Here is a 24499-nt window from a genome sequence, read left to right on the forward strand (position 1 = left end):
TTCCTTTTCAGTTCTTCCTGTGCCATCCAAATTTGTGCATAGCCTAGTCATTGGTCAAGTTATCAGGTTTCTAGCTAGCTAGGTAACATGACTAGCTAGATAAACAATGTTTATTATCAAACCCAAAAATACCGTCTTGCGACTAGTTTAAAACGGCCCACGACATGCTCATGAATTCATGACAGAAAGAAAAAAAACATATCTCCGGCAATATTGGGCATAACTTTTACATGATTTTGGCAAGAGGCACACAGTCTTCAGAAATGTTAAGGGGTTGTCACTAGTTACCATAGCCACAAAGTCATAAACACCACCTATTTCAAATGTTTGTTTTCATGAAAGCAAATTTGTTATCATACATGTTTACGATATATAGGCTATATCGTAAAATGTAATGAAAACAAAAATTTGCTTTTGGTCTTAATTTAAGGTTAGGCATAAGGTTAGCGGTGTGGTTAATGTTAGGTTTAGCCAATTTTGCCGTGGTAACTGCAAAACTGGCTGTGGTAACTATACACACAATAATGTAAAGGCGCAAGCATTGACTGTAGGCAAGGACTATGGATATTGTTAGTAAAACGTTTACTGGAGACAGGAGATCAAATGGAGACATAGGACAAGGTGGATAATTATATAATAAGGCCGTTTATTCAGATGCAAAGATATCTTAGTAAATCGTGCAGCACGGCTCCTTCTGTCTGACTCGTATGGAATCGTCGGAAGAGAGGCCTCTAAAACAGTTCATACAMATTATATAGGCAACAAGCAAAGTAGGTTGATCTMGTAGTCTGGCCTTCCGATTGGTCGATCTGGGTCGTGGGTAGTCCTGTTCGGCCTGATGTCGACGTTTCCATTGGCCCTTCCCACAGTTCTTTGTCTTAAAGTCTCATCCTTMAGCAGAATGCATGTGCGTCTGTTTTAACAGGGGCCTATWCATGGGGGAGGGTTGAGTGTGTGGGTCTGTGGTTACTTAWTAGYGTACAAAGTGTGGGGGTATAGTGGGGGATGGGTGCATGTTGTGCCAAGTATAGCTTATGTTGAGAAGTGGTTAAAACAAGTTACCAGTATCTTATACAATTTCTTACAATATACTGGCAAGATTACATGTCTCTCCGCCCTAACAATGGGAATTGTCTCTCCGCCCTAACAATGGGAATCGTAGTCCACAAAGCAGAACAGCAGGATGTCTAGCTCCCGGCTATCCTTCCTTTGGATTGGTGGATACATCTCAATATTGTAATCCTTTTTTGAATATTTGATCAAGGTTGTTGACGTCAACCGCCTGTATTCAATGGAGATAAACGCTATGCTACTAGCCTCATACTACGACTATGCATAGCCACCTAAAGACAACTCCAATATGAAGTATTTTTTCTCAAAATTGTCATGATGTCACGTGTCATATACAGTGCATTCGGAAAGTATTCAGACAACAAAAATGTGAAAAACAATTCAAGTTACGTTACAGCCTTATTCTAAAAGAGATACAATTATGTTATTTCCTTATCAATCTACACACAATATACCCCAAAATGTCGAAGCGAAAACAGGTTTAGACATTTTTGCAAATGTATTAAAAAGAAAAAGACAGAAATACCTTATTTACATAAGTATTCAGACACATATCATATCAACCATATCTGAAGCTCTCTATCAATCAGGCCTTTATGGTAGTGGCCAGATGGAAGCCACTCCTCAAATCAAAATCACATTTTATTTGTCACATACACATGCTTAGCAGATGTTATTGCGGGTGTAGTGAAATGCTTGTGTTTCTAGCTCCAACAGTGCAGTAATATCTAACAATTCACACAAACTAAAAGTAAAATAATGGAATTAAGGAAAATGTCAAAATTAGGATGAGCAATGTCAGAGTGGCATAGTGTTCCATTATTAAAGTGGCCAGTGATTTCAAGTCTATGTATATGGGGCAGCAGCCTCTAAGGTGCAGGGTTACGTAACTAGGTGGAAGCCGCCTAGTGATGGCTATTTAACAGATGGCCTTGAGATAGAAGCTGTTTTTCAGTCTCTCGGTCACAGCTTTGATGCACCTGTACTGACCTTGCCTTCTGGATGATAGTGGGGTGAACAGGCAGTGACTCGAGTGATTGTTGTTCTTGATTATCTTTTTGGCCTTCCTGTGACATCGGGTGGTGTAGGTGTCCTGAAGGGCAGGTAGTTTGCCCCCGGTGATGCGTTGGGCAGACCTCACCACCCTCTGGAGAGCCCTGCGGTTGCAGGCAGTGCAGTTGCCATACCAGGCGGTGATACAACCCGACAGGATGCTCTCAATTGTGCATCTGTAAAAGTTTGTGAGGGTTTTAGTTGCCAAGCCAAATTTATTCAGTCACATGACAGCACGCTTGGAGTTTTCCAAAAGGCACCAAAAGAACTCACAGACCATGAGAAACAAGATTCTCTGGTCTGATGAAACCAAGATTGAACTCTTTGGCCTGAATGTCAAGCATCACATCTGGAGGAAACCTGGCATCATCCCAATGGTGTAGCATGGTGGTGGAAACATCATGCTGTGGGGATGTTTTTCAGCGGAAGGGACTGGGAGACTAGTCAGGATCGAGGGAAAGATAAACGGAGCAAAGTACAGAGAGATCCTTGATGAAAACCTGCTCCAGAGCGCTGAGGACCTCAGACGGGATCGAAACAAACAACCAAGACAACGCAGGAGTGGCTTCGGGACAAGTCTCGGAATGTCCTTGAGTGGCCCAGCCAGAGCTCGGACTTGAACCCGATCTAACATCTATGGAGAGACCTGAAAATAGCTGTGCTGTGATGCTCCCCATCCAACCTGACAGAGCTTGAGAGGATCTGCAGAGAAGAATGGGAGAAACTCCCCAAATACAGGTGTACCAAGCTTGTAGCGTCATACCCAAGAAGACTAAAAGCTGCAATCGCTGCCAAAGGTGCTTCAACAAGTACTGAGTAAAGGGTCTGAACACTTATTTAAATGTTATCAGTTTTTACTTTTACTGTTTTTGCTTTGAAATTATGGGGCATTGTGTGTAGATTGAGGGGGGGGGGGGGGAATTTAATCAATTTTACTATAAGGCTGTAACGTAACAAAATGTGGAAAAAGTGGTCTGAATATGGTCTGAATATTTTCTGAATGCACTGTATTGTAACGTTCGTCGTCTGGAGAAGGAGAGGAGGACCAAGGTGCAGCGTGGTAAGTGTTCATTATTTTAATTAAAATATGAAACACTTGAAAAAACGATAAACGAACAGTCCTGTAAGGTGAACACACAAAACAGAAAACAACCACCCACAAACACAGGTGGGAACAGGCTACCTAAGTATGATTCTCAATCAGAGACAACGATAGACAGCTGCCTCTGATTGAGAACCATACCAGGCCAAACACATAGAAATACAAAACAAGGACAACATAGAACACCAGACATAGAATGCCCACCCAAACTCACGCCCTGACCAACCAAAAATAGACATAAAAAGGCTCTCTACGGTCAGGGCGTGACATGTATATATACAGTGCCCGTCAAAAGATTGGACAAACCTACTAATTCCAGGGTTTTTCTTTATTTTGACTATTTTCTACATTGTAGAATAATAGTGACGACATCAAAACTATGAAATAACACATATGGAATCATATAATAACCAAAAAAGTGTTAAACAAATAAAAAAATATTTTATATTTGAGATTCTTCAAAGTAGCCACCCTTTGCCTGGATGACAGCTTTGCACACTCTTGGCATTCTCTCAACCAGCTTCATGAGGTAGTCACCTGGAATGCATTTCAATTAACAGGTGTGCCTTGTGAAGTTAATTTGTTCAATTTCTTTCCTTTTTAATGCGTTTCATTCAATTAGTTGTGTTATGACAAGGTGTTATGAATACAGAAGATAGCCCTATTTGGTAAAAGACCAAGTCTATATTATGGCAAGAACAGCTCAAATAAGCAAAGAGAAACGACAGTCGATCATTACTTTAAGACATGAAGGTCAGTTAATGCGGAAAATTTCAAGAACTTTGAACTTTTCTTCAAGTGCAGTCGCAAAAACCATCAAGCGCTATGATGAATCTGGCTCTCATGAGGACTGCCACAGGAAAGGAAGAACCAGTTACCTCTGCTGCAGAGGATAAGTTCATTAGTTTTCAGCACCTCAGATTGCAGCCCAAATAAATGCTTCACATAGTTCAAGTAACAGACTCATCTTCGGGGGAGAATCAGTCCTTCATGGTCGAATTGCTGCAAAGAAACCACTACTAAAGGACACCAATAATAAGAAGAGACTTGCTTGGGCCAAGAAACACGAGCAATGGACATTAGAGCGGTGGAAATATGTCCTTTGGTCTGATGAGTGCAAATTTGCGATTTTTGGTTCCAACCGCCGTGTCTTTGTGAGACGTAGAGTAGGTGAACGGATATTCTCTGCATGTGTGGTTCCCACTGTGAAGCATGGAGGAGGAGGTGTGATGGTGCTTTTCTGGTGACACTGTCGGTGCTTTATTTAGAATTCAAGGCACACTTAACCAGCATGACAACCACAGCATTCTGCAGCGATACGCCATCCCATCTGGTTTGCGCTTAGTGGGACTATCATTTGTTTTTCAACAGGACAATATGACCCAAAACACATCTCCAGGCTGTATAAGGGCTATTTGACCAAGAAGGAGAGTGATGGAGTGCTGCATCAGATGACCTGGCCTCCACAATCACCCGACTTCAACCCAATTGAGATGGTTTGCGTTGAGTTGGACCGCAGAGTGAAGGAAAAGCATCCTTCAGAGTGAAGTGCTCAGCATATGTGGGTACTCTTCAAGACTGTTGGAAAAGCATTCCTCATGAAGCTGGTTAAGAGAATGTCAAAGCTGTCATCAAGGCAAAGTGTGGCTACATTTTTATTTGTTTAACACTTTTTTGGTTACTACATGATTCCATATGTGTTATTTCTTGGTTTTGATGTCTTCACTATTATTCTACAATGTAGAAAATAGTAAAAATAAAGAAAAACCCTAGAATGAGTAGGTGTGTCCAAACTTTTGACCGGTACTGCACATACACACATCAGTACACTCGTAACAATTTTGGCATTAAGAAACTTCTATTCGATCAAATAAATCTCATGAGGAAAATAAGCCATTCAGTTTTTTGTTGACCAAATTCGACACTCTCATTGATCTCCATTACAAACACTCCTTACCTGGTGGGCAAAAAAAAGTTGAGAAAAAATGCCACCTGTTGGAGGGAAACAGATTTTCCACCGAAAATCTGGTATGAGGATAGTAGCAAAGCACCTCTCCATTGAATACAGGCGGTTGACCTCAACAACCCTCATCGAGTATTCAAAAAAGGTTTACAATAATGAGATGTATCCACCAATCCAAAGAAAGGATAGGCAGGATCTAGAAAGGATAGGCAGGAGCTTTTTGGACAACGACTCCCATCGTTAGGGCGGAGAGACATGTATCTTGTCAGTATATCCATAATCTTTGGCCTCTCTTCCTCTCTGCTGTAGCTGTGTTCCGTGTCGTGTTCTGCGCCTAAAAGGGCCCGTGTGGAAACACGTGCGCTTAAAAAGTTCTGTGCGGTGAAGAAATGGAGAAATGGATTAATGGCATCAACAAAAATTGCAGCAAAAAAACATGTCACTCCTTAACAGGTTATTAACGTTAACAGCCCTATATAACATTTTCACTTTTCTGTTCACTTCCACAGCTCTGTGAAGTCCAGACAACTGCTTGCGGATTGCCCATTGGGCCAGGTCAGGTTAACAGGAATAATAAACCTTTCACGATATGCCTTGCTCATATCAATATCATATCGAATTATCAATATTGGTGTCCACCACCAATATTTACTAAGATTTAAAAAATGGATACAAACTGTAAGTGACAATCCCATTCCTCTGCATCTTCTCCCAAGCTTTGAACTACAGATTGCCCAGATGTTTAGCCACATCAATCAGTGCTCCTGAGACCAGCTGTGTATTTGGATCTAGCAGTGTGCACTGGGCTCTGGAAGAATATTCAGGAGTCAGTGGGGGTTGTGCTGTGGCGGTTCAGAACACACAGAGAAGAGAGACAGGATGCAGCTCACTTACCTTTCCATTCTAGTCTTGTAGTTATGCAGAAGAACAAACTACCAGATTAAATTCCGATATTTATCTATCACTATTTATCAGTATAAATGCACCAACAAATCATGTTAACTTAGAGCAGTCTTGACCTAAAGGAATGAGGTGTCTTCATCTCATAGCTCATCCTCTATAGCTTCAATTGTGTTTACAAGTGATGACATCTCTTGTCTCAACTGGTCAATCCTATTAACCCATTGCTGAAGTCTTCACAAACTGTTCCTGCCTCAGTGTGTCAATCCTGGCCTTCTCTTCATCTCTAAGAAACTCCTGAAACTCCTTGAATTCATGCTTGATCTCCATCTCTGTGTCTTGGAATTGTTTCTGTAGACAGTGTGAGAACTGTTATTACATTACGTTACTGTAATTCTCACATTTCATCCAGAAAACCAATTCCCTGGTCTGGTTGACGGACTTTGGTCTGATTTTAGCTAGCCATCGGTACAGTAGTGAATGAATTAGTCCTACTACAGTCTAGCTGTGCAAAATTATGATTTAGCCATCTCTATGAAACATTTGGCAACCAAATGCAAACATAATTAAATATTGATCTAATACATTACTGCTGCTTTCTCTTATATTAAACTCAACGTCGTCCTACCTGAATGTGAGGCATTGTGGAAGTACAGATTTCTGTAGCTTCTTTGAAATACTTTAGCATCTCCTGTAAGGGTTTTAGTGCTCTCTGGAGTTCACCCTGAAACGAAAGAACACCTTATTTTACAGTAGAATAATCTGTATACAGTATTTATAAACACCTCACATAGGAAATGTATTATGTTCAATAAAAACGCATGTCTTTACGTCGTTGTACCTTCTCCTTGAGGTCCTGAACATCTTCGTCTATGGGGCAGCAGTCATGACTCTTGTGTTTTCTAGAAGATTGACACACTAAACAGATGGGCTGCTTATCCTCCAGACAATAGTACTTGAATTTCTCACTATGCAGACTGCAGAGCACTTTAGACTCTCCTACGGTAGTGACAGACAGCTAATCATCTAGCTCTGAAGTTTACTTCAATTCCAGTTCCTTGCGCCACCGCTATAACAAAAATACTGGACGCTTTCGTTTAGCGCGCACGCGCGTCACTGAGTACACCCCTAAACTCATTTGATTGGCTTGCGGCCAAAGTTGCCATGGCAACGGAGCTACTACAGCTGCAAAGTCATAATAGGTTATCGTAAAAATGAATGAAAACTAAAATGAGCCTTTTGGTCTTCATTTACGGTTAGGGTTAGGCATAAGGATTTCAGTGGGGTTAAGTTTAGAGTTAAGCTTAGGGTTAAGTTTAAAATACAAATTTAAGTAGAGAATTGAAGAAATAGGCGGGGTTTATGACTTTGTGACTGTGGTAACTAGGGACGACAGATTTCTCTTCCCCCTGTCATGTGACTCTGACACAAACGTATCCAACTCTTACTTCCGGTGCTGCGTGGATAAGGGGTAAAAGTTACACGTTCAGGACAAAGTTTTGTTTTGCGTTTCTTCTTCTAATTGGCATCATCAAACTGTTAACGACTGGGATTTTGTTTCCGATAGTTTTACTTTATACAATAAAACATTCTGTACATTTGTGAAACGTCAAATGTTGAGCATGTCGACCAACAACTTGTCGTATAACGACCAAGGAGGATCGGATTCAGCGGTGGAGGTTGGTCAGGAGACTACCCCGACCTCCTCCAATGCTGGATTTGGCCTGTTCAGCACCAACTTTAAAAAGTAGGTCAATTAGCTAGCAATTAATTATTTTATTAACCTACTTGTGTGTAAACTGTGTTTGCAACTTAATTTGCTATCTAAGATGGATGCTAGTGGGAACTAGTTGGCTAGATATACAGCTGCATCTCTATGGTAGCTTCACGGTTTAAAACGCTTTTGTTGACAGCAAGCAATGTTTCATTTGTCGAAGATGCCGCGTGTTTGGAATACATGTTTACATGAACAAAAAAGCAACAAGTTGACAAAGAGACACCACCAGACATTTTCTCTAACATACATACATTTTACATTCAACAATGTTTTTCCACCACGTCGTTTTATGTTTGTAGAGTTGTGCGAGGTCAATGTATTCTAAATGAACATCTACACGGACATAATGCTGGCTGTGTTATGCACATAGGCTACGCTCTGTTGTAGTTGGTCTGGCTACCCAAGTCAATTAATGTGGTCCTCCAAGGTCCTCGGTACAACGCAGGTTAAAAAAATACCCCATCTTCTTTCCCCTCACTGTCATAAACTCAAGTGATTAGGATAAGTGCCAAACAGTAGCATATCATTGAAATATTGTTTAAAATCCTTGTAAACAACCCATTTTAAATAAATTGGATAAAGTGAAATAAAAAGGAACTGATTACGTGTAAAATGTGCTCTATGTCATCAATCAACATCACGTTATGATACCACTAGAGGGCAGTTCCATCACTAGGTCGGCCATCCTCATCCTGTAGTCATGTGTCTTTTACTGTAAATCAGGGCCTGTATTCACATAGGATCTCAGAAAAAGTGTTGCTGACCTAGGATCAGGTCCATATAGCCTAATCTTCTTCATAATGATCTTGAATACGTGCCCAGTAGTTGACTTACTCAGCTGTAGGATTGGGTTTGCTGTGAATCAGTGTTTCCCAAACTGTAGCGTTGGATTTGGGATCAGTTATAATTTCACTATCAGTAGGTTAGTCTTTCCCCAGCTGGCTCCAGACAAGGCCTCAAGTCACTGTCTTCTCTGAAGGCCATTTTCTCCCGGAAAGTCTCCCCAACAGTCAGCCATTATCATATGAATGTTTATTCAACATGATTTATCATGGAAGCTTTGAATTAGCCACTTACTGTTAGTTTGTCTGTTTCTCCACACTTGGGACTGTTTCCCTTATCTATCAGTTCTATCCGTTTTAAGAGGTAGCCCACCCGTAGAAAGGTTTAATTGAAAATGTTTGCATTGTGCTCATGTCATCATTATACAATGGAATGTCTACTGGTATGTCTGTTCCATGTAGCCTAGTGCTGCTCTTCATAGCAGCGGGCAGTAGAACACTTTCAACCATCTCTGTCTCCGTCGAGCAGTGACTTGCGTCAGCCTAATATTTTAACGTGGTTTGGCCCTAAGGCAATCTCTTAAGTCCTCTCACATGATCCGATGGTTGGTCTGTTGAGCAGCGAGGCAGGGCCAGTAGGCCAGGTCTGGTAATGGAGACTAGATGACTCTTGGTTGGGCTGCTGGAGCCTGCCGGGCTGGGGGGCGGGGGGGTGTGAATGATTCCACTGTCCACACACAAACTATGACACACAATGCCTCGGCTTTACTATGAGATATAGTAGGGAGTCTGTCCTATCAGTATCACATCTTAACATAATCTAGGCTTTTGTCAGGCATTCATAAATTCACTCACTCTATATTCACCATGAGCCTAATTCCCTTTACATTATAGTTTTCAAATGAAGATTTATTTTGTTTGTTCTCTACTCCCCAAACTCAAGTCAGTGACTGATAGCATTGTTCTATGAAGTCAACCCAGTAGTCCCACATCGCTCGTAGATCTGAATGACATGGCTGGGTGTAAGGGTAGGTGAAGGTTTTATCATATTGGGTACACCCATTCAATCCTATTATTTCTCCAGGAATAGCTTCAGAGGGTCATGGGATTGATTTCTGAGAATATGTTGCTCTGTGTAGTTCTCGATCTCGCTGTGATTGCACCATAACACTAGATGGCAGACTTGAATGGTAAGTCAGAAAGCAGCGAAGCACTGATGGAGTTTTTATGTTTCCTTTTAAATGAAGCTATCGTCAATGTTACTTTACTTGCCTTTTGACGTATGTGCATTTAATGGCCGTAAACTTAATCCTCTCTTGCACTTTATTTGTCATAAACATATCGATAGGTGGCCGTTGTGTTAGTCAGCTTTCTCCAATGAAATGAAACCACAGTCAGTATGCTGTTTGAATAATGTCATGTGACACAGTCGGTGTCAAAGTCACGTTTCTGTAGATTATCCTGTATTGGCTGGGCTCTTGTTACCTCACGGTCCACTCTACTGCTCTGGCCTTGACAGAAGCACAGCAACATGTGACTGGCTGGTTGTCCCCAAGTGATCAGCTGCTTCTTAAAACGCCATATTATTTCACTGCGGTTCAGTTTCCCATGTTTTTATAGGGCCTCCATGTGATGTCAGATTATGTATTAGGCTATATCATCTGAGCCATGTCTGACAACATTATCATCCTGGTTATAAACACTAGAGGACATGGCAGACAGTAGTAGGCTCAATAGCGTCAGCTGATTGGAGCTGTTTACAGTGCTTTATCCTACTGGTCGTTATGTGAATGACTTGCTTGCCAGTCTTGAAAACCTGGAAAAGGAGACTAGGCTGGTTTAAACATGAAGTGAGACACGTAGTGTTGTTGGGGTGTCGGTCTAACTCTGTGTGGTTCTTCTGGTGGTGGTGTGAGGCTGGCAGGGACTTTTTATCTAGCCCTGTCAGCAGTTCCCTTGAAGGGCACTTGGCAGGCGTGAAGCATTGTGCTGTGGACATAGGTGGTGAAAGCTGCTCACTGTTTACCCCGAGGCTGATAAGGCCTTCCTGTTTCCCCTGGAGGAAGTGGCCACAGGCAGAGAGAACCAAACTACCACCCAGCTACACATAGACGCAGAGAACTACAGTACGGGGAGAGGAGAGAAGGAGAAAGTAGACCCTGTCCAAGAGCTACAGATCCATCAGGCAGGAAACTTCAACCCGTCTCTGCATTGCATTTACAAGCAATGAAGAGTCAAAGCCTACTGGTAGCCATTTAAGAGGGCCACTTCATCTTGCCACTCGCGTTATCATCTTCGAGCTAAGGATGTGATGGTTTCTTAATTGCTTAGTAGCCTGATACGTGAGATTTAAGGAGAAGGTGCTGTCAGTCACAGCTTCAGTTTAGAGAGGAAGAGAGCATACCAGAGAGGGTATGCGTAGTGTCTGTCTGTGTGTGTAGCAGAACCACTAATGCTAGATCATTAGCCGGCAGAATGGGTATCCTGTGACCACTACAGTTGGTTGCTGCCTGTGACGTGCAAAAGCGGGTTGGAGGGAAGTAGCCACAGCGAACGTTACAACCAGCTGACAGTCAGGAAACGTGTGTGTGGACTCGCGGATACAACCGGATGGCCAGTGGGAGCTCTGTCTGCCAGGGCGAGGGCCGGAGCTTTAGCCAGCGGAGGGGGCATCCTGTGACTCATCAGCTGAGAGAGGAGGAGCGAGGAAGACGGACAGAGAGAGGAGAGCAACAGACGGGCCTGTAGAAGCTGTAGCAGTTATGAACGGTCACCGTGATTTCTCAGTGCTGTGTGCTGAGGTTGCCTGTGAAGTGCAAAAGCGGTTGGAGGGAAGTAGCCACAGCGAACGTTACAGCCAGCTGACAGTCAGGAAATGTGTGTGTGTGTACTCGTGGGGACTGTGAGGACAGCTCTGGTGTCTGCTGAGAACGTTCAGCTCACCTTAAAGACCAAACTTCGCCAGGAGGAGCAGCACCCTCACGCACGCCAACGGAGGCCCCGACGAGACACTCACCAAAGGGTTCTCTGCAGTAGTATCTCATCACATGCTTGTGTGTGTGTGTTTTCAAGTTCACGAACTCGCCTAGTTTCCTCATCTCTCTAGCTGATTATTGATTGTGACATTATCGTGAGTCACAACGTGACTTTCTTTCCTCTGCGCCTGGCAACAACTCCCAATATGGTTAATTTTGTGTTGTTTTTCATTCGCTCTCTACCCATTCTTCCTCGTGTTGTTGTTCAATGTGAAACATCTGCCTGGTGTGTTGAACCCAACAGTCCATTCTGATGCAGAAAATTTTTTTGCTCTCTCGCTCTCTCATCAATGACCTGCTGTGTGGCTTCACATTCTTCTGTGGAAGGGTAAGGGTCGTGTAGGCCTGGCTGGGTTAACATCATGTGAGATTCTGCTTGTTCTCCGGGTTGACGGTGTTTCCATAGAGATGCTGTGACATTTTAAATGCGTCCACTTGAGTGTGGCGCTACAGTGACGGGATGAGTTGTTGAAGCGGCTGTTGATAGTTTGAGCATCGTAGACCGTGTGGAAGAGTATCCTACGAAAATAGGTCATCTGAGACCCTATATTTTCATTTGACGTTGATGGAACTAGAATGGTTCTCTACCGGTATGTGTAAGCTACTCTCTCTTGAAAATGGCTGTTGTATTGCGGAGAGGTTCTCCACATGACTACCAATTTCTAGCAGGAGCCAAGTTAATACAGGACATAATGCTCTCCATAGATCAGTATTAGTCTGGGTCTTGGCAGACCTTTGGCCTGTCTCCCACCAAGGACACGGCTAGAGATCGATCAATTCAGGCTGCATATCTTTTTTTTTTTTGTGTGCGATAGGATTGTAATTTGATCAAATATCTCAAATCTCTGTTATAAGTGTACCACAGTTTTCCAGTCCCGATTCAATGACGTTCTTCAACTCATTAGCCTAATGAATTTTACACCGGCGGAAGTGTAGAATTCTTGGCTACACCGGTGGAAGTTGTCAGGTGTAAAGAAGGCCGTCCACTATGCAAAAAAAGCAGTGTGGTGATATTAAATAGCCTACAGCACATGTTCTGATCTCTTTCTCCTCTCCACCAGGAATGATGACCTTAAAGAGATGCTGGAGAGCAATAAGGACTCACTCAAACTGGACGCCATGAAGAGGATCATTGCGGTGAGCACCACCTGCACACACATTCCAGGCCTGAGAGAGTGCACTTCCGCTAAGTGCAGTGTATTCTCAGTTCAAGTGTACTTAGGTGTTCCAGTCTCAATAATTAAATTAGGCCAATTGTACATTCCTCCTTTGAAGAATTGGTGGACAATTTCCAAAATGCAATTTACAGTGCGGTACATTGCTGTAGTATATTGTATGTACAGTGTTAATAACACATTGAATACTGTGAAACATGCAAGTGATGTTGTGTCAACAGCTGATCGCCAAGGGGAAGAATGCCTCCGAGCTGTTCCCAGCTGTGGTGAAGAATGTGGCCAGTAAGAATATAGAGGTATGAGTTCCATTCTGTTTGCATAATGTTTAGTAGATTCTATCTAAGACAAGATGGATGAGGTCCCTCCCACTGCCAGGAGGAGACCACCGAACCACTGCCTGGTAATATTGATCAGCAGAATAAACAGGCTGTACGAGGGGCAGCCTGTGAGGTGTGTGTGTGTGTGTGTGTGTGTGTGGCAGGGCAGCCCATGGTAGGGAACTGGAGCATGTGGGTAATTGGCAGAGGAGAGCCCGTGGCCACGTCTCCTCTCTCCTCACACACACCAGATGCTAGGGTAGTGCTAGGTCCCTCGCTGTGGCTCTCTCTCTCTCTCACGCTCGCTCTGTCCTCACCTCTCTGCGGGCAGCTCAGTCACTCTGTCTCTCTTGTCCCCCACTCCCCCCCCCCCCCCCCCCCCCCCCCCCCCCCCCTCCCCCCCCCCCCCCGGGGGCCCTGCTGTCGCTCTTTTGCTTTTGCCCCCCCCTCCCCCCCCCCCCCCCCCGCTGCTGCTGTGCTGTGTGTTATTGATTGTCTCTAATCAGAAAGCAGCACTGGAGGACACAGAGTATTGACGGACTAGTGTGATTTAATATCAGGATGCTTTGTTTACTTCAACCAGCGCGAGCAACAACAACCCGAGACTTGAAAGCCTTGAGGTGTGTGTGTGTGTGAGAGGGATGGAGGGCTATATGGAGTATGGTTATTGGTATTTGATAACTGATCAAATAATGGAAATGAAATCATTAGCATATTTGATTACTATTCCTAATTTTGAGCATCTATTTTCTGTGACGTTTTCGATAAGATGTGATTCCCCTCAGACAAGGCCAGATGGGTTATGTCCCCTCTTAGACTCAGTAATGATGTTAATTCACCCACTAATCACAGCAATGATGATTGAAAACCACAGCTGTACGCCGAATAACACTGAAGTGAATCAGGGCCAACCTTTAAAGGGATACTTAGAGATTTTGCCAGTGCGGCCCTTCATCTACTTCCACCAGAGTCCGATGAACTTGTGGATGCCATTTGTATGTGTCTGTGACTGTCCAGTATGAAGGAAGTAAGAGGTCGTTTCGTGAGCCGACGCTAACTAGCGTTAGCGCAATGACCGGAAGTGTATGGAGTATCTGGCAAGATACCCATAGACTTTCAGTCATTGCGCTAACGCTAGTTAGCAACTTCCTTCATACTAGAGTCTAGACTTAAAGACATAAAAATGGTATCCACAAGTTCATCTGACTCTGGAAGTAGATTAAGGGCGTGGGTGTTTTGAAGGAGCTAGGAGGAGGAGTGCGGGGGCTGCACTCATTCATTGCCAAAATCCCGAAGTATCCTTTTTAACTCAGTCGGACACTGGACAAATATTAGCTCAGTCTCCGCTACGTGTGAGGAGGAGGAGGAGGAGGAGGAGGGGGAGGAAGTCAAACAAACTTTCTGAAGTCAAATAAAACATTTTTTTTTTATATATATTTTTTTAAATCTCATTCTCTGCTCTCCCCGAAACAACATGCCATCTAGACTGTAATAATATCCAACAGGAACACTTTCAACCTCCGCTTTCCCCACTCTAAAACAACCAGCCCAGGAAATACATCCAAGGTCTAGCCATTCTCTCCACTGTGTCAAAGTTGTGTCTAAATTCCCAATCTGGCCCTCAACCATCACGGTCACCTAATAATCCCCAGTTTACAATTGGCTCATTCATCCCCCTCCTCTCCCCTGTAACTATTCCCCAGGTCGTTGCTGCAAATGAGAACGTGTTCTCAGTCAACTTACCTGGTAAAATAACGGTAAAATTAAAAAAAAATTAAAAAAGAATAGTGTTACCTAAACATTTTGGGTATGTGTACTGAGCTCAACCCAAAAGTGAATCGATAGACTTGGGATTTCTTCATTGACTAATTCAACGTGTGTCTGTGTGTGTTCCAGCTGAAGAAGTTGGTGTATGTGTACCTGGTGAGGTATGCAGAGGAGCAGCAGGACCTGGCCCTACTGTCCATCAGCACCTTTCAGAGGGCCCTCAAGGTAACACGTATGTGGTGTGTGTGCACAGCAGGCTTTGATGCAGAGCGTTTTTTGTGTTTTTTCTTTTTACCGTTTTGAATTCCCACACACTCATACAGGTCTTGGAGGAAAGTGTCATGTTTGGTATGTACGTGTATAAAGGTGTGTGTGTAGGACTATTGAGCCATTTAAAGAGAGGCTGTCTGTCTCTCTGTAAGTTCTGTGGACAACAGAGTTGTGTTTTTTAGACAGCCCACCCCGTCACCCTGATGTGTCTCAGGACCCAGAGCTGGAAAACCCATTTCAGCCCCTGCTAGCTCTACACCATGCTTCACTTCCTCCCAGTGTGTGTGTGTGTGTGGTACTGTATCATGTCTTCAGTATCTCTTAACCCAAACCACATGAGAGATTTCTGTCTCCAGTCCTTTTATTTTTTTCTCGTTTACTTTCCTCACTCTGTCTCATTGTGTACATCTTTGTGGAAGTGTGTGTGTGCGCTCGTGAATGTGTGTTAAGATAATCCTTATATTCCCCATCTGTCCTCTACCAGGACCCTAACCAGCTGATCAGAGCCAGTGCTCTGAGGGTTCTGTCCAGTATCAGAGTTCCCATCATCGTTCCCATCATGATGCTGGCCATCAAGGAGGCTGCCTCCGACATGTCCCCTTACGTCAGGAAAACATCCGCCCACGCCATCCAGAAACTCTACAGGTTGTGTGTGTGTGTGGTGTGTGTGTGTGTGTGTAAAGCAATGGAACTGGGAGTTGACTCAAAGCTTTCCTTCTCCGTAGCCTGGATCCGGATCAGAAGGAGCACCTGATAGAAGTCATTGATAAATTGCTGAAGGACAAAAGCACTGTGAGTAAAACCAGCTCCCATTACCAGCTAATCCAAGTAAGTTTTGGGACGGTCAAATGTTTTCATTGTAAACATAAATGACTACAACCAGATTATAAAGTGTTTAGAAAGATAATGGAGCTATATATTTATATTTTTTTCTAAGATTATCTTTGAGACTAATGATCACCATAATAAAAAATAGACGGTCAGGGAGAATCTAAAATTCCCCAAATGTCATTACATGGGGGCACTCATTATTTGAGTCACTCAGATGGTGTAAGAACATGGCATAAGCCATGACAAAATGTTTAGGAGCGCAGGAAACCAATTTTTTCTCTCCGCCCCATGGCAAAATATGTAGAATTGCAGGAAATTAGGTTTAAAACAGCAACATTTTGTCTCTGTTGCCAAGAGGCCCCCCCCCCACGCTAACTTTGACACCGCTGCTGGGGGAAAAATCTTTGGGGGAAACACTGGAGACAGCATGATCTGAACAAAGCAGTAATAAGTATGGATTCAATTGTAATCACTCTGAATCAGATAGACGACAAACATATTTCATTCATTTGATATCAGATGGGTTCAGCAGTCAGTCCTTACTCAATGCATTCATTCAAACCAAATCCATGACGTCACTGGTCTACTAGGTGCAGTAATCCCATCCAGCCACCAGAGGGTAGTCCAGTCCAACAGAACAGTTCCCCCCATCATTTCCTCTCCTCTCCTCTCTCTCCTCTCTCTCTCTCAGCTCATTCACCAATGCCATGCTTTGTTAGCGCCCACTTAAATCCACACATCTTCAGATGCTCCTAGTTAACTGTCGATTTAGAAAGGCATTCTCTCACTGATGCTGGTGTCACCGTAATTTGCTTTCTAAGGCCAAGTTATATTTTTTTCCTAGATTAGCCTGATGGCATTCTCCAACTCCAGTGTTTGAAGCACAAATACAGCGTCTCCTTCCACTATTAGGCTAATAGATGGTGCATATTCTCCAGAAGGTCACTAGAAATGCATATGCTCCTATAACGGCTAGTTAAAATAATGTAAATTGCGCACGTGCTGAAGTTAGCATATAGAATGCCCTGTGCATGTTAGTAAATACAAGCCATACACGGTCTCTCTCGCGCAATTAGGTATTCGTTGCATGCATCTCTCATTATATAAAATAACCCGTAGCACTAAAGGGGCGGGGGGGGGGGGCCCAGGACCAGATGCATAGCATATTTAGCTTCAGTCACTAACGAAGATAGATGATTTCTCCCCATTGAAACACTCTCTCAATGAGGCTGGCTGGCTGGGGGACACCGAGAAAGGGCACAGTCACACAAGTCCGTGCGCTGTGTTTTGGACTGGAAGAAAAAGATTAATAAGACCGGAATGCTAATGTCTTTTTTTTTTTGTTGAATATTTAATATTTTTTGTGTGTTATGATTTGTTATTAGAATTTCAGAGAGCTTCTATACCAATTTATTTACTGCCAGTTTTAGCTCTTTGCTTTCTGTCGGTGATCTATCGTGTTGTGTTTGTCCTGTTATTCAAAGGACATCTGCATTTATATGGATACAATTCACTTTATCTTGACCAGAGCTTCATAAGAACCATCTTTGAATGTATTTTACAAATGCCTTGTATTACCTGTTTTATCACCGTTCATCCCACAGTAGTATTTCAAATCAAACTTTATTTAAAGTGCATTTACACAAGATGTCATACAATATACACTTTGCAGACTAGGCTTTTTATTTATTTATTTTCGCCTGGAGGAAAAATAAAGCTTTAAGCTTATATTCCCCTTCACTTTGAGATAGGAAGTTGCTATCGTTCTGGAGAGTGAGAATCACAGGCTGATCATGTAGATATGGACTGTGCCACATGAGTCTCTAGGGCAGTATATAAAGCTGAGGTGTCCCGAACATGCGGCCCAGGAGCCAAGTGTGGCCCACCACCATCAGATCTTATGTGTCCCCTACCTGTGCCCCAAAACTAGCCTCTACGCTTATTAGAAATGATTGTGCGTTGTAAAAGATAAGGATTATCACCAAGGTAGTGAATTCAGTTATGTTGGGTATGTTACAATGTACGTATATTTGGAGAGATGTAAAAAAATATATATATATATATTTGGCTGTCTCTGTTGTAGCCTTCGTGACATTGGTCTGAACGGTGATGGCCCCTTTACGCTAAATTAGTGTGACACCCCTGGTTAAAGACAGGATGGTGAGATGGTGAGGGAGAAACACAACACAGGAGGTTGTGCAGCTGTTTTACTGTGATGGATCTATTATCCAGCCATTACAAGATAAATGATCGATCCCTCCCATCCCGCCGCCCTGCCTCTCCCTGCACCTCCTGCAAAATTGAAATGAGAACAGGGAGGAGTGTGTGTGGTAGTGTGTGGTATGATTAGAGGCTAGGTGGGATGCCCATTCATTTAAGAGGAGGGAGGAGATAGAAAAGGAGGAGAGGATAGAGAGAAGGCAGGGAGGGTAGGCCGACCGACCCTGCACCGTGCCATCAATCAAGGCGGCGCGCCGTCTCTGGCGTGATGACCCAGCACTCGCCGCCTCCCTGGCGCCCTAATTAGAATTCATGACAAAATAGATGCAAGGAAATGGTTTGGGCCCTTCATAATTTTATACGAAATTTATTGTTATTAGAGGAACCATTTGCTTAGTGTGATTTTTCCATTACTGGCTTGTCACGTAGTGTAGATAATACGGTGGAAGTGGATGGGGGAGGGAGGTGAGGGAGGGAGGGCTGGTTGTGGGACTCCATAGATTGGGGTGTCAGTTTTGTTGATGGCGCATGTAGTTTACCTGCGTCTAATGGGGGAAGTTGAGAGGGAGGTGGGGGAGGGATGATGCACAAAGAGAGGCGGAGGCAGGCCCAGAGACACTGTAATAGGCTAAGAGGGAGAGAGAGAGAGACAGACGTCGAAGGGAACATAACACAGGACTGAGGTTCCTAGTATCCGTTGATGCACACAGGCACAATTTTCACAAAGTTCCTGTTCTTTCCTGTCAGTACTTTACTCCAATATAAGGGCTATGCACTAGATGAGGTTTGCGGACTTGGAACTTTACATCAAGCATCTGTTAGTTCTGAGACCAACCACGCTGTGCATAACAATTAAAAGCCACACATACATTTCCCAACTAGGCCCCTTTCCAATTATAAACCACAAGCACGTCCGTTAAACTCTGCTTATATGAGGTTTCTTAATTGCTTGCTAAACCAAGTGTTTAAACAATGTGTTCCTTGCCTCTGTTTTGATTTGTTTCGCCCATGTTTTTTTTGTGTTTTTTTTACGAACAGCTTGTTTAAATAAATAAATAAAAAAATTAATGTAATTTTGGTTGCAAAGTTAGGCTAATTCCAAACACGTATTTTACCTCACACCTTTTCTCTGGTTTTACCAGTCATTTAGAAGCCTACTCCCTATAGCTGTCCAGATTGTTGAATGATTAGCGCTTCGGTTCCCAGCTCCCCAGTTGTCAGAGGGCCTCAAACGCATACGCGCACACACCTACACAATCAATGCAGCTGCACGGCAGGGATGATGGGTAAATGTACAGGGTTTCCACAGGGGCCACCAGGGGCCAGTCTTTTCTAATGGGAGAGACCGGATTCTGCTACCCCTCTCCTCGCCTACTCCTTCCTTGTCCCCCCTCGCCTCTCTGCGTTAATGCTGTTTGCATATTAATACCCGGCCATGTCAATCAGTCAGTCTGCCAGCCAGCAGCGTTATAGGAATAGAACACGGACCAGACAAATGGATTTTTCTCCCAATAAAATGTACTTGATTGCCTCCCTTTCCTCCCCCTCTCCCTCCATCCTCCCATTTCCCCCTTTCTCTTGTCTCATGAATGGAACATTCAATTAGTTATGAGCTGAAGGAAAAATTAAAAGTCTGTGGTGAAATATGAGAAATGTTTTGGATGTGTATGAGCGATTTAGAAGGATGCCCTTTACCATGGTGATGCCAAATTAGATTTGTTCAGTAAAGACTTTAAATGCAGTAATTTTCCACCCAGTTACTCCTCTCCTGTTTGGTGCCTGGCTCTTAGATTATAGCTAACTGTTCATAAACAAAATTCTTGCTCTTAGATCATGAAGTACACTGTCTTTCTAACCAAGACGTAACCAGGCCTTTCGGTAGGCCGTCATTGTAAAATAAGAATTTGTTCTTAACTGACTTGCCTAGTTACATAAATACACATACAATGGACTCGGGCTAAAGCAGGGCTGACCAAGTCAGATCCTGAGAGTTACTGGGTGTGCAGGCATTTACTCTAGCCCTGCAGTAACCTGACGTCTCCCCCTATAGCTGGTAGCGGGCAGCGTGGTGATGGCCTTTGAGGAAGTGTGTCCGGACCGTATTGACCTGATCCATAAGAACTACCGTAAACTCTGCAATCTGCTGGTGGACGTGGAGGAGTGGGGTCAGGTGGTCATCATCACCATGTTGACCCGCTACGCCAGGACGCAGTTCACCAGCCCCTGGAAAGAGGTGAGAGATGGGAGGAAGAAAGATGGCAGCGGGGCGGGGGGGGGCATCAGCTCCATGTTGACACAGCGCACCAGCCTGTGGAAAGAGGTGTGGGATGGAGAACGGGAGCACGGGAGGCGACTACGTGGTTTGTGTCAGAACGGCGTCGTGTGGCGTGAGCTCTAATGAAGAACGTTTTTCATTTAGATTTGAGATGTAGTGGCTTCTCTTGAACGTCTCTCATCAGCGAACAAATAAAGGGCTCAGTTGGGGACTAAACGCCACATATCTATCAGCCACATATCTATCAAACATCAACGCTGAAGTAATAATGTCATTATTGCCTCAGTGTGACGAGTCAAATATAGTAAATGAATCAAAAACCACTAAGGAGACATTTGTCAGTCAGTATGCGTTTTTTAAAAATTGTTTACTATTAAGTTATTTCAATAATAAACAAAGAAACCCTACGCAAGATGTGCTTTCAGTATCCATCTGTTTGTCGTTACTTGACGAAGAGCAAAACGTTAGCGCAGTAAAAAGTGATAGTTAGCGAGCGCACTTCTCCAACTCACCTGCAAGCAACTTCTAGATGTGCGTATGCATCTGGCTTGGGTTGGCTAGCAGGCGTTGGCTAGCAGGCGTTGGCTAGCAGGCGTTGGCTAGCAGGCGTTGGCTTGACGAGGCGTTGGCTAGGAGGAATTGACACCTGAAGGTAAATATGTGGGTGATGTGCTATCAGATTGGCATGTATGCGGTGAGTAACAGAATGAAAGACACCTGTGTGTGTTTCAGGACGGTCAGTTTGATGAGAACAGTGAGACGGCGTTCTATGAGTCTGATGAGAAGAAGACGAAAAATGGGGACGAAAAGAAGTCCTACATGATGGACCCCGACCACCGACTGCTTCTCAGGAACACCAAGCCTCTACTGCAGAGTAGAAACACTGCTGTGAGTCTCACCACACACACACACACACACACACACACTGCTCTGAAGCACACTGGTCCGAGTCTCTCTCTCACACACACAAACAGATGCATAAACACACACGCATGCAGCAGTAAACTGTGTGTGTGAAACAGTGTTGACTGCTGTTAAACCTGCTGGCTGTGAGGGATACAGGCAGCCTTGATGAAGGCGTCTGAGCATGGGGTTCTGATGTCACTCCTTCCGCACAGCTGTCTCCGGAACCGAGGCTACACCACGACTGATGCTGCACACACACACACACACACACTGAGCAGGTCTCCATCACCCAGGAGACTCAAGGTCTGTGCGGCAGTGTAGCAGCGGGAGGAAAAATGGTCCCAAATGAGCATGTTGATTTAAAATGTGACGTGTTGTGTCTTTTAACAGCGAGAACGCGATGCGGCCCTCCATCTTACCGACACTTACCGTCACGTCTTCCAAATGTGACTCCTCAGTCCTTACTCTGGCTGTCTGTTACCTTCTAAATGACATTCATCACGTTAAAAAAAACGCATGACTTTGGTGTTGCTATTTGATATATATTGAGCTTTTTAAAGAGCTTTGTGTCCTGAGGGAGGATGAAAGACCCGTCCTACACGAGAAGTAGATACAGCACTGCCTGATCCCAGGTCTGTTTGTATCGTCTTGCCGAATCCTAGGGTCTGTGACGCCAAACAATGGCGTGACAATGACCACAGGACTCGGGAAGACCGTACAAATTCAACTGGGACCAGGCTAGATAGGGCATGACTGGAGTTGAGAAACAACTGCCTGTATTTGAGGCGTGGCTAGAAGGGCTAGGTTAAAGGAAAAAACCTGTTGATGTCTGTCGTTTCAGGTGGTGGTGTCAGTAGCTCAGCTGTACTGGCACCTGGCTCCTAAACACGAGGTCGGCGTCATCACCAAGTCACTGGTTAGACTGCTCCGAAGCCACAGGTACACCCCAACCCCTCTCTTTACGTTTTTTGTTTATTTTCTCTCCCTCTCTGTGTGTCTCTGTTGTGAGGACATAAAATTAAAAGGCACTCCATAATGTTTCCCCTCTGTCTCTCCCTGTCAGGGAGGTGCAGTACATTGTGTTACAGAACATAGCCACCATGTCTATCCAGAGGAAGGTAAGGCTCTAAACATGGCTCCTCTCTTCAGTGTCTGCTGCGGGACAGATAATGGTGTGTGTTACCTGTTACTGTTTTACTATCGGAGTGGCTGCGTGACCGGATTGTCTGGACTCCTCTTGCCGAGATGGCTTCACAACCGTTCCTTCGTCGCCAGACGTACCGGAGACAACATTCTCTCTCGTTGTCTGTGGTTCTAAACGGCATGATCGTCATGTTGTACGCACTTTGTCTGTTGTAAACGTCACGGTTGTGACGACGTGGACTACTGACTTATGTTGTGACTGTAATAAATTACACGTTGGGCAAACTTTTCCGTCGGTTTTGAACGAATAGCGTTGCAGTATTACAAAGCGGTGGGCGGAGCAGGGCAGTTCAATCCAGTCGCGCGGCCTCTGCCTTTTTATTAGGAAGTAACATTATGGTTTTATGTTCTCCCGCCAGGGCATGTTTGAACCTTACATGAAGAGTTTCTATGTGAGATCCACAGATGCCACTCACATCAAATCACTCAAGGTAAGCTCCCTCGTGATGACCAAGCTAATGTAAAAGTAAACCATGAGGTCAGGTGTGTGTGTGTGTGATCAGACCTATCTTGTCTCCCCAGCTGGAGATCTTGACCAGCCTGGCCAACGAAGCCAACATCTCAACCATCCTTAGAGAGTTCCAGGTAAGTCTCTGTCTCTCTCTCTCTCTCTCGGTTACATTCTGTCTCAAATTCAAGCTGCTTTATTGGCATGAAAAACATTGTCAGTATTGCCAAAGCAACAATGTATACAATATACATTGTAATAAAATTATAAACAATAACAAATAATAATAGAAAATGGTAGTAAAATGAAATACAAAAATAATAACAAATGGTAACAGTCAATAGTAGAAATGTAATAAATATTTAAAAAATATGAAATTAACTTAAAACTAAATAACGGTCATCTTCACTATTTACATCAGTACTACAACTACTATCATCGTTACCACTACCACCACCATCATTAAACTGCTATCATTACCATTACCACCCATACAACTACTATTTGGAAAGATAAACAACAATAATAGTAAGTTACTGCTTACTATGCAGATGTTATTATTCAGTGTCCCTCAGGCTATGGCAGGCAAATATATATTTGGCTGCAAGAGCCATTGCTCCTTCGCCCATGAGTATTTTGAGTTTTTCCTCTGGGTTTAATAGGTTAAAATTTGGAATAAATGTAGTAATTTCTTTGAATAATGAWTCTCTTTGTGTGGAATATTTATCACAGTAAAGGAGAAAGTGCATCTCTGTTTCTACCTCCCCTGTCATGCAGTGACCACATACGCGCTCCTCTTTGGGTAGCCATGTCTTTTTATGTTTGCCGGTTTCTATTGCCAATTGGTGGTCACTCAGCCTGTACTTGGTAAGGATCTGTCTCTGCTTCGTATCTCTGACAGAGTAGAGATAATCAGCCAATTCATATTCTCTGTTTAGGGTCAGATAGCAATTTAGTCAGCTTTGGGATTTTGTTTTCATTTTTCCAGTGTTGTAAATATGAGTCCTTTGATTGGTTCATGATTTTGTTTATTGGAATTCTTTCTTTTGAAGCAGTGCTGGTGTCAGCCTGGTTGGTTAGGTCCAACACCAGCTGACTGAGAGGGCTCGTTTCTGGGCTCAGCTCTTGGGTTTGAAATGCTTTAAATTGCAGACTTGAATTTAGATGTAGCCAAAAAATGTATGATCTTTTCTGTATTTTCATTACTACTGGAAAGTGGCCCAATTCTGCCCTACATGCATTAGTTGGTGTATTTCTCTGGACTTCTGCATGTAGGGCTTCAATTGGATGTTTGTCCCACAGTCTCCCGGGTGGCGCAGTGGTCTAGGGCACTGCATCGCAGTGCTAGCTGCGCCACCAGAGTCTCTGGGTTCGCGCCCAGGCTCTGTCGCAGCCGGCCGCAAC

The 24499-nt window shown here is 43.7% G+C and overlaps 1 protein-coding gene and 1 long non-coding RNA gene across 5 annotated transcripts in view; one reads left to right on the top strand and one right to left on the bottom strand.

Moving 5' to 3' along the window:
• Positions 1-3045: 3045 nt before the first annotated feature.
• On the bottom strand, positions 3046-7126 carry LOC111963624 (uncharacterized). The gene is made up of 3 exons (XR_002877278.3): positions 6931-7126; positions 6718-6813; positions 3046-6440 (listed from the first exon to the last, which is right to left on the bottom strand). It is a non-coding gene; the product is annotated as an uncharacterized lncRNA (long non-coding RNA).
• A 406-nt stretch (positions 7127-7532) lies between these two features.
• The window catches only part of LOC111963908 (adaptor related protein complex 3 subunit beta 1), a 57837-nt gene continuing 40870 nt past the window's right edge, over positions 7533-24499 (top strand). For 3 of the 4 annotated variants that reach the window (XM_070443552.1, XM_023987476.2, XM_023987477.2), the window contains exons 1-12: positions 7533-7836; positions 12745-12820; positions 13080-13154; positions 15072-15167; positions 15697-15857; positions 15938-16004; positions 20314-20496; positions 21271-21426; positions 22286-22383; positions 22508-22562; positions 23007-23078; positions 23170-23232. In XM_070443552.1, coding sequence (XP_070299653.1) covers positions 7703-7836; positions 12745-12820; positions 13080-13154; positions 15072-15167; positions 15697-15857; positions 15938-16004; positions 20314-20496; positions 21271-21426; positions 22286-22383; positions 22508-22562; positions 23007-23078; positions 23170-23232 — 1236 coding nt within the window. In that variant the 5' untranslated portion in view covers positions 7533-7702. Of the gene's footprint in view, positions 7837-11783; positions 12012-12744; positions 12821-13079; positions 13155-15071; positions 15168-15696; positions 15858-15937; positions 16005-20313; positions 20497-21270; positions 21427-22285; positions 22384-22507; positions 22563-23006; positions 23079-23169; positions 23233-24499 lie in introns of those variants that run through there. The other variant, XM_023987478.2, reaches the window with a different exon arrangement.

This window comes from Salvelinus sp. IW2-2015, linkage group LG5, assembly GCF_002910315.2.
Source record: "Salvelinus sp. IW2-2015 linkage group LG5, ASM291031v2, whole genome shotgun sequence".
In the NCBI taxonomy this organism is placed as follows: Eukaryota; Metazoa; Chordata; class Actinopteri; order Salmoniformes; family Salmonidae; genus Salvelinus; species Salvelinus sp. IW2-2015.